This window comes from Elephas maximus, chromosome 2 (assembly GCF_024166365.1).
Source record: "Elephas maximus indicus isolate mEleMax1 chromosome 2, mEleMax1 primary haplotype, whole genome shotgun sequence".
Taxonomy (NCBI): Eukaryota; Metazoa; Chordata; class Mammalia; order Proboscidea; family Elephantidae; genus Elephas; species Elephas maximus.
Window position 1 is genome coordinate 202,950,611 of NC_064820.1, and position 15,016 is coordinate 202,965,626.

Sequence of the window (15,016 nt, forward strand, 5' to 3'; positions counted from 1 at the left end):
GTTCTTAATCAAGGCAAATATTGATGCATACTTCATATTTCATCACGTAAGAGACAAAGTATGTGATTGTCCCACCATTAGTGATGCTAAGATTGAAGGAAGTAATAATTTGTTTCTCCATTAAACATTTTCTATCTTATTATCAGAATGTAGTCTGGGTGGTGGTGTTACTTAAGCATTGCATAAGTGTCAGTGATTCAGCTAATGGTTTTAACCCAATTTATTGTTCTTACTTGAATAAGGAATTACAAAATGATGTTGCTTTTTTTTTTAATTCTTCATTTAGTAGCTATTATACTTTTGTAACGTAGGCCTTTCCTTCAACTTGGGCTGCTTGATTACTCTGAAATACAGTTTCTACTGAAAAGATAAATGCTTAAATCTTTATCTTTCAATTACCAATTTTCATAGTTTAATAGCTGCCTCAAATGGTGGCTAGCTTGCACTGCTGTGTTTGTCTGTCTCTCTCTTTCATTCTTCTCTTTGCCGTAACTACTGCATGATTCCTCTGGTATTTACCCATCTTTTACATCACTGCCTGCTCTGTTTTTTACAGCACAGATATGATCATGTTTTCCCTCTTCTATTTTGGCTTTTTTTTTTTTTTTTTGAGGGACTCAGACATTTATTCATTAAGTGTGTTTTATCCGTTGCAATTATGACTTTTTTGCTCATGTTGTCACAACTTTGGCCAGTGGGGATTCTTCCCACCTGGCTTCTGTGTCACGTTGACATGATGAGTCTGTGGGACTTAGCTTTTTTGTCTTATGCTCAATTTAAGCATTTTTCTTCCCTAGACTTGGAATTGGTCATTTTTACAAAGAACTTTGCTTTCTTGGTAGTAGGGATCAAAATTAAGGATTGAAAAAATCAAACCCATTGCTGTGGAGTCAGTTCCAACCCATGTAATTCCAGAAGTAATGCTGCTTTTAGCACATATCAGTGGGTAGTTAGAAACAAATTAAAAATTAATGAGTTTATATTGATATTCTCCAGTCAATTTTAGTATTGGTGTTTGTTTTCATTTAATTTCCTTGATTTTTTTTTCTCTTACTCTGAAAATCTTGATTCTTAACATCATGAACGGTGCTTGTTTGCTTAATCCTACAATATGAAGTAAATAAATATAATACCAACAGCCTACTAATGTCATTATTTTCATAGCTGTATGATTTTCCGTAGTGTGGCTGTACAATAACTTACTTATTCATATGTCATATGATGAACATTTGATTCCGATTCTTAGTGGCTCTATTGAACAGAGTTAGAACTGCTCTGTAGCGTTTCCAAGGCTGTAAATCTTTACGGAAGCAGAGTGTCACATCTTTCTCCTGTCGAGTGGCTGATGGATTTGAACCACCAACCTTTCGGTTAGCAGCTGAGCACTGTGCCACCAGGCTCCTCCCCAGTAACTTACTTATCTATATATTCTTATTGATGAGCATTTAGGTTATTTGTACGTTTTCTGACATAAACAATGCTGTAGTAAAGAGTAATTTTTTTTTAGAAAAAGCACATGGGTTGTATGTTTTCTTATTGACTATCTGAAAATGTCCTTTTGTTTGTCATCACACCTGACCAAGTGTTTGAGTATAGAATATTCTTTAATTCAGGTAAAATTTACATGAAATGTTCAGACCCTAAGTATACAGTTTGAGTTTTGATAAATATACGTACTATATAAGCCATACTCCAGTCAAGATATTGAATATTTTCATCACTCCAGAAAATTCTTGTCACCCCTCCTAAGCAACTACTGCTGTGGAGTGGATTCTGACTCAGAACGACCCTATAGGACAGAGTAGAACTGCCCCATAGGGCTTCCAAGGCAGTAAATCTTTACGGAATCAACACTGCCACATCTTTGTCCCTTGGAGGTTGGTGGGTTCAAACTGCCGACCTTTCTGTTAGCAGCTGAGTGCTTTAACTTGTGCCACCAGGGCTCCTTTTATCACCATAAATTCATATAAATGGAATCTCTTGGTTCTCTTTAATTTGATATAATGTTTGAGGTTCATCCACATTGTTGTGTGTTCATTCTTTTTTTATTGCTTAGTAGTATTCACCTGGATGTATCAAAATTGGTTATCCGTTCACTGTTGGTAGACGTTTGAGTTGTTTTCTGTTTTTGGCAGTTGTGAGTAGGGCTGTAAGGAGATTTATGTGCACATCTTTTTGTGGACATACATTTTTATTTCTCTTGGGTAAATACCTAAGGGTAGATTTGCTGAGTTACAGAGTTGGTGTGTATATAACTGTATAAGAAAGCATCAGTTTTCTGAAGCGATTGGACCATTCTCCCCTCTGACCAGCAGTTTATAAGAGTTCCACTTGCTTTTTTAATCATTTGTCAGTTGTTGCCTTAGATTTGGTGTGCTTATTCCATTTTTTAAAATTTTATTCCATTTATCTTTAAGGTAATTATTAATATGGTTGAACTTAAGTCTGCCACTTGCTATTTTCTGTTTGGCCCATCTGTTTTTTTTCCCCCCCTCTGTTTTTCCTTTCTTCTGTTCTTTTGGGTTAACCAAATTATTTTTAGTATCCTATTTTAATTCCTTTATTTTTTTTAGCTATACCTTTTAGTATTTTTGCTGTTAATTTAAGGATTATAATATACATCCATGTCTAAGTAGAGCTGATATTAAGCTACTCCTTCACATTAAATGTAAAAACCTTACAACAGCAATGTTCTACTCCCCTTGCACTGTTGTCTTTTGAGCTATTGTGACATGTATTTTAAAGCTACATACTTTATAAACTTAAAAATACATATTGTAATTTTTTGCAATGGACAGAGTTCCTTTAATAGAACTTTAAAAAAGAACATATATTTTTCCACGTATATACCATCATTTTAGTGTTCATCAGTCCTTATAGTTATTATCCAGGTCATTTAGCCTTGAGAATTACCTTTAGCATTTCTTATAGTCCAGGTGTAATGGTGATGAAGGTCCCTAGGTGTTAACCTACAGGGTGGTGGTTTGAACCCACCCAGCGGTACAGCGGAAGAAAAAGCATGACGATATGCTTCTGTAAAGATTATAGCCGAGAAAACCCTTTGGAACAGTTCTGCTCTGTAACACATGGAGTTGCCATGAGTCAGAATTGACTTGACGGCAACTAACAACAACAGCAACAATGGTGATGAATTCTTTCAGCTTTTGTTTATCTTTTGTCTTTATGTCTCACCTTAATTTTTTAAAGAATATTTTCATGGGATATAGAATTGTAGATTAACCTTCCCCTGCCCTCACTTTTGTTTCTTTTTCAGAACTTTAAATATGTCTTTCCATTGCCCTCTGGTTTGCATTGCTTCTATTGAGAAGTTTCTTGACATTTTTTAAAGTAATTTTTCTGCCTCTCTTTTCTCTTAACTGGGGCTCCTATTACATGAATCATTCTCAAGGTTGAGTAATTTTGACTGGTCTTCCAGTCCACTCACCCTTTCTTTAACGTCCAATCTGCTGTTAGGTTTTTTTTTTTTTCCTTTTTGACATTGTATTTTTTAGTTCTAAAAAGTTTATATTTTGTGCTGAGATTCCTCATCTGTTCAGTGATTATAACCATCTTTTCCTTTAAGTCATCAAACAAATTTTACTAGTTGCTTTACAGTTCTTGCTATTAACTTCAACATCTGGGTCATCTTATGATCATTTTGTATTAACTGCCTTTTCTCTTGGTTGTGGGTCATCATTTGATTAATGGATATTACGGGATTATATGTTACAGAGACTCAGGATTGTGTTGTTTTCCTCTGAAGTGTTGATTTCTATTCTACTGGGCAGTTAAATTTGATCTTAGTCTTAGGGCAGATCTCCTCCTCCTAGTGCTAGTATGTGATCTTTATTCCTAAGGTGAGGCCTTTTTTGAAGTTTTTCAAAGGGAAACTGGAACGTGTAAACCTGGCCCTTCTAACTTTGCAAACTCCAAACTTTTTCACCCTTGTGGGCAGCCAGAGAAATTTCTTCTCAGCCTTTTCAACCTGCTAGCACCTTTTCACAGGGCACCTTGGAATCTCCATGCATGTATAATTCAGGGGTCATTCAAAGAATTGAGACATTTCTGTGCAGATTTTAGGGCAACTCCCTGGTTTCCAGGGTTTCCCCTCGTTAGTTCAGGTGGTCTGGCAACACTGAATTTTATCTTTGTTACCTCAGGCTAGAAAACTGCGTCTTTGTGCTTGATTTCTTGTTGCTACATGCTTCCTGGACTGAAAATTACCTTCAGGGGAAATGCTGAATAGATAAGGCTCTCACTCATTACAGTTCAGGGCTCTCACTGATTGCAGTTACTTTCTTTCAAGGGTCAAATCCCATGTAGTTTCTGTTTGTTTTGGGGTGGGGGGCTCTCTGGTTCCTTCAGAGAGTTGTTAAAATTTGTTCAAATTGATAATTGTTACCTGCAGAGGATTAATCCAATTCAAGCTCTTCTGCCATTACTAGAACCAGAACTCTATAGAATTTTAAAGTCATAATCCTTGCCCTTCAGCACTCTATAAATGTTTCATTGTCTTCCAGCATTCAGTGTTTGTTATGGATTGAGTTGTGTCCCCCAAAATATGTGTTGTAAATCCTAAACTCTGTGCCTTTGGTTATAATCCCATTTGGGAATGGATTGTCTTTGTTAAGTTAAATGAGGCAAGATTAGTGTAGGGTGTGTTTTGAGTCAGTCTCTTATAAAATATAAAATGAGCAGATCAAGCAAGCAGAGATGCGGGAAAATTGATGCCAAGCCACATGGAAATCTCCAAGGAACCAGGAGACAGAAGCTGGAGAGACAATGACAGTGACCCTGTTACCGGAGAATGGCCTCGGTTCTTGTCTTCAGTGTAGGAAAGAATTCAAACACGGAGACAAATAGTGCCAAGCGGAGACAAATAGTGCCAAGCGAGCAGAGGTTTATTAGCAAGCAGGGGGTTAGCAGTAAAAGTACACTTGACTAGGAAGTGTCAAGTGGGCTACTCAGAGAAAGAATCGAAGTGCCCTGATAGTCCTTTTCTTATGGTTTTATACCCTTCTTGTCTCTTATCTGTCTCTGGTAACATTTAAAAGCCAGGACAGGAATGCCTGTGGAGGCTAGTTCCTTGGCTTAAGGTTTAACTATGTAGGGACCATCTTAATGAGGAATGTCACCACTTCTTGTCTCTTCTTCTTTCCAAGTGTCAGCTCTCCCCCTCCCCCTTACAACCCCAGACCTGATAGAGAAAGCCTTCCCCTAGAGCTGACACCCTGATTTTGGACTTCTAGCATCCTAAACTGAGAAAATAAATTTTGTTTGTTGAAGGCATCCACTTGTGGTATTTCTGTTTTAGAGGCACTAGATAACTAAGACAGTGTTATAGATGAGAAATCACTGACAGTGATTTTCTTTAGTGTGTAGTTAGCTTGTTTAAACCTACAGATTAAGTTCTTCTTGTATTTTAGGAAAATTTTATTCTATCATTTTTGAAAAATCAAATCAGAGATGTCATTGATAGTAAAATACATCATTATTTTATATACCTCTAGGATAAAAAATCTGCAATTTAATTTTTAATTTTTTTTTAATGAAAATGTATACAGCTAAACATACATCAGTTCAGCAATTTCTACAGGCAAAATTCAGCGACATTGATTGCATTCTTCAAGTTATGCAACCGTCCTTGCTATCTTTTTTGAATTATTCCACCTCATTAACATAATTTCACTGCCCCCTAAGCTTCTCCTCTAACCTTTTGAATCGCTGTTATCAGTTTAATCGCATATGGATAATTCTTTAAAAAAGCACAATGTTATAAGGTGAACATTTTTTACTAATTAAGCTAACTAAACTATTGTTTGGTTTAAAGATGACTGCATGGGATAGTCTTTGTTTAAAGTTTAAGGTTTTTAAAGATTATCTCGGCAATAATTTTGGGAAGTAACTACAAGTTTAATGATTAACACCATAGATTATAGAATGCATTCCCACTTAAGAGATATTAAAAATGAAAATTTGCTTCTTAAAGTTGATAAAATACAGTGTATCTTTGGATATTGTTTTTTCACTTACTGATTTGAATGGGTTTAAGATGAAAGAGGGAAATAGGAGACAAGGCACATACAGCTCTATTGAGGATTTTTGCTGTAAAGAGAATGAGGGGCAAAAAGGGTGGTAGCTAGAGGGGTAAATGGAGTCAAGACTTTTTAATAGGGGAAACAATGCTGTGTATATGTGCTGAGGGAAAAGGCCTTGTAGGGAGGGGAAAATTAATTAAGGTAGGACAGAATTCCTGGAGTAATGTCCTTAAACAGGCAAGATGATACAGTAGGATTCAGTGCATAAGGGGATTAAGTGCTTAGAGAGCAAGCAGTTTGTCAATAGTAAAAGAGTTCAGTAGGTGGGAGATCATAGAAAGCCCTCTTATAGTTTCTTGTTTCACTGAGAAAATAGAAGTAAGGTCCTTAGATGAGGGGTCAAGTGGGGGAGGAGATGTTAGATGTTTGAAGAAAGAAGTTGTACAGGAGATGGATAGACTAGGAAAATTTACAGTATAATTTCTGGGCAGTGTTAAGAGCCCATTTGAGGTAATTTCTGACTGGCTAAAAAAAAATTTTTTTTTTTTACTTTTAGTTCACGTTTGTAAGTTTTTCTCCACCTGTGTCTAGCTTTGTAGATTGATAAAGTAGGTAGAAAGTTGGTTAACCCAGGGTTATGATTTATCCAACTGAATAATATAAAATGAGAGGGGCGAGGGATTTGAAGGAAAATGCAAGAGAGTGATATTTCGTTTCACCTAAACATTGCAATGTACGTATATAATGGATAAGGATTAAGAAAAGAAAAAATCATATGCAAAATGACCGATACTTCTTTAATATCATCGAACATTTAGGGATATTATTGGTGAAGTCAGGTGGATCTTGACTGAAAGCAGAGAATACCAGAAAGATGTTTACCTGTGTTTTATTGACTGTGCAAAGGCATTCGACAGTGTGGATCGTAACAAATTATAGATAACATTGTGAAGAATGGGAATTCCAGAACACTTAATTGTGATCATGAGGAACCTGAACATAGATCAAGAGGTAGTTGTTCAAACAGAACAAGGGGATACTGCATGGTTTAAAATCAGGAAGCGTGTGTCAGAGTTGTATCCTTTCACCATTCTTATTCAGTCTGTATGCTGAGCAAATAATCTGAGAAGCTGGTCTATGTATGAAGAAGAATGTGGCATCAGGATTGAAGGAAGACTCATTAACAACCTAAGTTATGCAGATGGTACAACCTTGCTTGCTGAAAGTGAAGAGGACTCAAAGCACTTATTGATGAAGTTCAAAGACTGCAGCCTTCAGTATGGATTACACCTCAACTTAAAGAAAACAAAAGTCTTTCACATGGGCCAATAAGCATCATCATGATAAATGGAGAAAAGATTGAAGTTGTCAAGGATTTCATTTTACTTGGATCCACAATCAATACCCATGGAAGCAGCAGTCAGGAAATCAGATGATGTTTTACATTGGTCAAGTCTGCTGCCAAAGACCTGTTTAAAAATCTTTAAAGATCTCACTATGAGGACTAAGGTGCACCTGACGCGAGCCATGGCATTTTCAGTTGCCTCATATACATGTGAAAGTTGGACAATGAATAAGGAAGACCTAAGAAGAACTGATGCCTTTGAATTACGTTGATGAAGAATATTGAATATACCATGGACTGCCAGAGAAAACAAGTCTGTCTTGGAAGAAATACAGCCAAAATGCTTCTTAGAAACAAGGATGGTGAGACTTCGTCTCACGTACTTTGGACGTGTTATCAAAAGGGACCAGTCCCTGGAGAAGGACAGCATGCTTGGTAAAGAAGAGTCAGTGAAAAAGAGGAAGACCCTCAGCGAGATGGGTTGACACAGTGGCTGTAACAACAGGTTCAAACATAGCAACGATTTTGAAGATGGTGCAAGACCAGGCAGTGTTCCATTCTGTTGTACATAGGGCCACTGTGAACTGACTTGATGGCACATAACAACGACAATATTTAGTCCATTTTCAGTTTCCCCGATTCTCAAAAATGTCTTTTTAAACTTGATTCGTTCAAATCAGAAGCCAAATAAGGTCTACACGTTACAGTTGATTGCTGTATTAATTTCCTAGGGCTGCCTTAAAAGTACCAGTAACTGGGTAACGTAAAACAACAGAAATTGATTCTCGCACAGTTCTGGAGGCTAGAACTCTGAAATCAAGGTGTCTGTAGGGTCATACTTCTTCTGAAGGCACTAGGAGAAGAATCCTTGCCTCTTATTGTTTCTGGTGGTCCCAACTGTTTCTTGACTTGCGGCAGTATAACCCTAATCTCTGTGTCTTCACCTTCATATAGCTGTTGTCCTGTATGTCTGTGTTTCTTCTTTTTATAAGGACACCAGTCGTATTGGATTAAAGCCCTAATGACTTCACGTTAACTAATTGCATCAGCAGAGACGTTATTTCTAATTAAGGTCACATTCACAGGTACTGGGGGTTAGGATGAGGAATGTATCTTTTTGGGGGACACAAATCAACCAATAATTGCTGTAACTCTTAAATTAATCCATACCATTTTCTTCTCATTCCTCATTTTTCATGCCATTAATTTGTCGAAGAAACTGGATCTTTTGTCTTACAGAACTTTTCATATTCTGCATCAGGCTGGCTATATTCTTGTGGTGTAATTTTTAACATGTCCCTCTATCCGCCTCATTCTCTGTAAACTGTAAGCAAATCTAGAGGCTTGATTTGATTAGAGTTTTTTTTTTTTGGTGAGGAGGCAAGAACATAGGTAACATTGTGTCCTTCCTATTTATCATGTCATGAGGCATATGATGACTGGGTGTCCTAGTGATGAGATTAATATTGGATTCAGGTGTTAGAACCGGACCTAGCCATTAAAAAAAAAATTTTTTTTTTCATTTAATGGTTCTATTAACCATTGATAGTCATTGTCTAGATTCATTATTTCATTAGGGGTTGCAAACTTAAGATTTTCTAGTTATGTAACTACTACATTTATCAGCTGGAATTCTATTAAGAAGAACATTTGCTTATCACATTGGCCAGAAGTGCAGGATAAATGCTTGATTCTTTCCCTTTATGTTCCAATATTCAGGTAATTGAACTCTTCTTTCTACCTTTTTTTGATTAAAATTATGAATTCATACAGTTCGTAATGACTCATTGTCATCATTCTTTTAATATTCACATTGTTTTATCTTTGGCCAGTGATAGCCTTTTCACATTGGCAACTATATCCTTCACAACCACAATGCCTTAGCGTCCCGGGCTTATTTTGTATCTTTCCTGTCCCAGACCTGAAATCATCTATTTTCCCAAGGAGCGCCTAGTATTAAGAGACCATAATATGGGTGTCTACTTTTTAAAAAGTTGTTGTTAGATTTGGTTATTTGATTCTTCAGAATACTGATTGGTTTCTTTTCTTAATTCAACAGACATGCCCAAAGAAAAATACGAGCCCCCTGACCCTCGGAGGATGTACACGATTATGTCCTCTGAGGAGGCAGCAAATGGAAAGAAATCACATTGGGCAGAGCTTGAAATAAGTGGTAAGACATGGAAGCATGAATTTATGGTATGGAAAGTAAGATATGATAGAAAATTAAGTTTTTTAATATTAATACACAAAACAAGCAGTGATTGTATTTCACAAATATATCTTAGAAGCAGGAACATTCAGTGGAAAGAATGTGTTTTAAGCCAAAGCTCAAAACCTATTCATCTCTTACTATCAGTGTATTCATCTTTTATAAAATGGAAATATTAATATCAAAGATGAAATGAAAATAACACATGTGAAATGCCTAGTATTCAAAGGTTTATTCTGATGTTTAATTCTCTGATAAAGTAGGATTGAGTTTTTATATTATCAAATAATAGATTTCCAGGAGAATAGGAAAGGCCTGTTCTAGTGTAGCGTTTTGGGATAGATTCATGTCTCCTTATTTTCTTCATTTGCTTTTCAGCCTGGGTCTCTGAGGACAGCCTTCTTCAGAAACACAAAATCTGAAGAGTTTGAAGCAGATCTTAAAGTTCCTTTGTACAACTAATGCGGTCTAGACGCAGTCAGAGTAATACATGAGCCCCCAGACCCACAGAAGATATCCTTTCCCCAGCATCCCTGCCAGTGGGCATTCAGCCTGTTCCTTAATACTCCAGAGGTGATGAAGGGATATTATTACTTCTTGAGGCAACCCTAAAGAAATTTTCTCTTAGCATTGGTCTAATATGCCTCCTTATACTTTCCTTCCAGCTTGTCATGATTTTTGCCTTATGAAATAATACCCAAAAAGTTTTCTTCCATCTGACTGCCATTGATTTTTTTTTTTATTTAATGCAGTAAACATACTGAGCATATATTATGTATAGAATATTTTTGTCAGGTGGTGTCCTAGGCATATGGAAGATAAAAAAATAGATAGATGAAAACACACAGTTACTATCCTTATGCAGCTTATGATATATTAGGGAGTGAGAAGAAGGGAGTGTACAAGTATAAAAAAAAATTATAGATAAACTCTAACTGCCAAGCCTAAGAATAAAAGTCCTATAAAAAAAACAGCCCACTGCCGTTGAGTCGATTCTGACCTATACAGGAGGCAAAAAGGAAGTAATGAAAATAGCATTCTTCCCTTGACAGCTCAAAACTCTGGTTCACCTATTGGGTGACTTTAAATGTCTTCCATAGTAGAGGTAGGTACCCACGTGGGTCTCCTCTTTTCTCTCTTCTTATTTCTAGAGTACTGGCATTAATTAAGCTGAGTTCAAGTAAATAAAGTAGATTTGTAGTGGTGGAGAGTGAAAAATCCTTCTTCTACCTCTCCTGTAAAATTTGACTTGCTGTATCTGGGGAGCCCAAAGAGAAATATGCTCTCTCATTTACTTTGTTGTTGCTAGGTGCCATTGAGTTGGTTACAGCTCATAATGACCCTGTGTGTGGCAGAACAAAACACTGCCTGATCCTGTGCCATCCTCACAATCATTGTTGTCTTTGAGCCCATTGTTGTAGCCATTGTGTCAGTCTACCTTTTTGGAAAAAGGTCTTTCTCTTTTTCACTGACCACCTACTTTCACTGGCCAGTTTTTTCAGAAATAGAGCACCAGGTCCTCCTTCCTAGTCTGTCTTTGTCTGGAATCTTTGCTGAACATGTCCACCATGGGTGACCTTGTTGGTATTTGAAATACCGGTGGCATAGCTTCCAGCATCACAGCAGCGTGAAAGCCATCACAGTTTGATGAACTGACAGATGAGTGGTGGCCTAATTTACTAGTTATCGTTAAAGCTCAGATAGTCCCCACTCCAGTTTTCCATTTTAGTTTCTGCAGGATTGGTATTTAACTGTGTCTTTTGTCTTTTTTTTCAGCCTGTATTAGCAGCTTTTGAATTACAGATCCTTTGCTTGTGGGGAAGTTTCCCCTTTCTCAACATAAGGATAAGCTAGAAACATACTCACTCACTTAGGTCAATGAGATTATATCTCTGAGGCTAAGGAGATTCTCCTTCACTCCCCTCTCCCACTACCTCATTTCGGGGACTCCTTGGCAGTTTTGAGTCTCTTGCTTATTCTAAATTTTCCTTGGGTACAAGATCGAAGTGGGATACAAGATAGAGTAACGTTTTTGACAGTCATATTGCTACCAGCTATCCTCATGGAAGACACACTACTGGTTGAATAGGTCTATAGAATGAGACCTTGTAATTAAAAAAGCCACCAACAAGAAGGTCACTTTATTGTCTTAATCAGCCCTTAATACATAAACTCCTGTGTCTTGAAGTTAGGCTGAATTCATTTCATGCCAGGATAGTTACTATTTTATGTACATGATTTAGCATCAGTTCCTTAAGGTCTTGTAATAAAAAGTCCTAGGGATCTGAGGTTGTTGAATCTTGGACCTGCAGTTATCACATGTGCTGTTCTGCACAACGGGCTCAAGCATAACGATGATTGTCAGGATGGTGCAGGACCAGGCAGCATTTCATTCTGTTATATGTAGGGTTTCTGTGAGTAGGAACTAACTCGACAGCACCTAACAACAGCAAACCGCCGACACAAGAAATCAAATCCCGTGAGGTGTTTGGTTGTATATAAGCAGCATCAGCAACTGCTCTTTGTTGTTGCTGTAAAACTATGTATCACACATTTGCCAGTTCATCTTTTTTTAGGTGTATACCTTAGTGCTATATAAGTTACATTAATTGGCTGTACAACCATTGCCCTTAATCAACACTAGATTTCACTACCGTGAACAGAAACTCTGCTTCCTAAACAGTGGTTCCCCTTCTACCCCTCTTTTCCTCCCCTGGTAAAGGCACCAGTAAACTTTGGTCTCTATACATTTGCCTGTTCTTGTCATTTTATGTAAGTGAGGTCATATAATATTTGTCCTTTTGTAATTGGCTTATTTGACTCAGCATGTTTTCAGGGTTCATTTGAAAGTCAGTTTTGCCTAATGTTAAATTCTCAGTTCATGTTATTTCCTTAAGTATCTTAAATATGTTACTCCAATTTTTGTGTGTTTGTTTTATGGAGGGGTGTCTGGTGTCAAGCCTTGGTGATAATCTAACTTTTTTTACCGCTATGAGTCACTTTCTGTTTTTGCTTACATGCCCAAAGGATTTTTTTTCTTTGTTAAAATCAGTTGTTTTACTAGAATATTCCTTGGTGTTGGTTATTCTGTGTTGATATTCTCAGCCTGTTCTTTCAGTGTGTAGTTTGAAATGTTTTTTTCAGTAAAATTTTCTTGAATTACAATTTTTAGTATTTGTTCTGATCCCTTGCTTTGATTTTCTTCTTCAAAGAAGTCTATTCTCTGTATGTTGTATATTTGTCACTTTCTCTCTAATCCTTACTTCTCTCTTCATTTTTTGAGGGGGGAAGGGATGATTTAAAATTTTTTCCTCCTTTGATATTTTTCTAAAAGCATTCTCTTTTGTGGTTATTTACTATTAAGTTCTTCTAGTTTAGCTTTTCTAAATCTGATTTATGTTTTTCTTGTATTGTTTCTGTCATTTGTTAATATCTATTAGCATATTTTGAAATAGTAGCTAATGTAGATTTGTGGGCATGCTGTGGTATGCTTTCATTGTCTGTAGAGAGTTACTCAGGTCCTTATGTTCTTTTTTCTTTAATAACTTTTAATATGTATATAATAACTTATGGGATTTGACTTCAATAGTTTTCTGCTGCTCATTTTTATTTCAGTTTAGTTTTTCTGAATTTTTTGAAGGAGATGTGATTCAGAATAGTTTTTCTAGCTTCAGCACTCCCTCTTCTGTTGCTTTCATAGATTGTTTACAACTGTGGGAACTTGCTTCTTAAGACTTTCTTGTTCTGTTCTCTTCCCCTTTATCTGGAACTTCTCTTTCCTTCATCCCTTTCACTTCTGTCCAGCTCAATTTTAATTCCATTCTTGGCATTTTTTTCTCAATATGGAGCCCTGGTTGGTCAGTTTGGAGCCCATTGTTCCACACTATTAGATTTACCACAGATACTTTGCAGTCACTTGTTGTTGAATTGGGTAGACTCATCTCATTTGCAGCTGATGTTCTCAAATTGGTGCTTTCCAATGGATACATGTTAGTTTCCCTGCCCTTGAGTTCCGTTAGACACATTTGCATTTAATGTGATTATTTATATGTTTGAGTTTAAATCTGCTGCCTTGCAGTTTCTTTTCTGTTTCTCCTATCTCTTCTTTGTTGCTTTTCTCATATTGGTTTCCTTTTTTTTTTTTTTAATAGACTGAGTATATTTTAAGATTCCATTTTTTCTTCTTTGTTGGCTAATTAGCAATACCTCTTTGTTTTGTGTAATTAATGGTTGGTTTAGTGTTTATGGGGCCCTGCTGGTGCAGCTCGATTGCTAACCAAAAGGTCGGTAGTTCGAATCCACTAGCTCCTTGTAAACCCTGTGGGGCAGTTTTGCTCTGTCCTGTAGAGTCACTATGAGTCAGAATTGACTAGATGACCAATGGGTTTTTTTTTTTTTTTTTTAGTTTAAGGTATTTATCAGTTAATAAATCTTTAACTTATCAAGTAATATAATACCACTTTCCATATAGTATAAGATTCTTACTACAGTGTACTTCCTCTCCTGGTGTTTGTGCTTTTGTTGTCATTTATTTTATGTATAAATGTCACAATACTTTGTTATTTTTCCTTTAAACAGTCAGTTAATAAAGTCTTTTTTATTTATTCATATATCTTACGTTTCCAGTGCTCTTTATTCCTTTCTGTATAGGCAGATTTCTGTCTGTTATTTTCATCTCACTGAAGGACTTCTTTTAATATTTCTGGTTATACTAGAGATCGGCTGTTCCCCCCCCGCCGCCCCCCTAGGGTTTTTGTCTGAAAATGGTCTTTATTTTGCCTTCATTTTTGAAAGATAATTTTATTGGGCATAGGATTCTAGGTTGACAGTTTTTATTCTTTAGTATTTTAAAGATGTTGCTGCACTGTCTTCTTGTTTGCCTTGTTCCTGATGAGAAGTCTGCTGTCATTCTTTGGTTCTTTTATAGAATACCTTTTTTTTCTGGCTTTTCTTTTTAAGATTGGTTATAAGCAGTGCAATTATTATGTGCCCTTGGGTGTTGTTTTTTGTTTCTTTTGTTGAACTACTTGGATTTGTGGGTTTGTAGGTTTTATCTAATTTGGAGAATTTAAGGCCACAATTTTTTAATCAGTTTTGATTTTGTTTTTGTGTGTGGTGTGAGTCCTGTTTGATTTTTCTGCATATGGAAATCCAGTTTTCCCAACACCATTTATTGAAGAGACTTCTTTCCCCATTGAATGAACTTAGCACCCTTGTCAAAAATCAGTTGAGCATATATGTGTGGGTTTATTTCTGGACTTTCAGTTCTGTTTCATTGGTCTGTGTGTCTGTTGTTATACCAGTACCAGGCTGTGTTGATTACTGTAGCTGTATTTATATGTTTAAAATCAGGAAATGTGAGACCTCCTCCTTTGTTCTTCTCTTTCAACATTACCCATAGCCGTCGAGTCGCATGTGACT

At 36.5% G+C, this 15,016-nt stretch overlaps 1 protein-coding gene across 3 annotated transcripts in view; it reads left to right on the forward strand.

The window, feature by feature from the left end:
• CNOT6 (CCR4-NOT transcription complex subunit 6) overlaps positions 1–15,016 on the forward strand; it is a 96,835-nt gene that overhangs the window by 38,537 nt on the left and 43,282 nt on the right. For all 3 annotated transcript variants that reach the window (XR_007516204.1, XM_049874565.1, XM_049874564.1), the window contains exon 2: positions 9,443–9,556. Coding sequence is in view for 2 of the 3 variants with exons in the window: in XM_049874565.1 (XP_049730522.1) it covers positions 9,445–9,556 (112 nt within the window). In the remaining variant the exon portion in view is untranslated. The remainder of the gene's footprint in view (positions 1–9,442; positions 9,557–15,016) is intronic.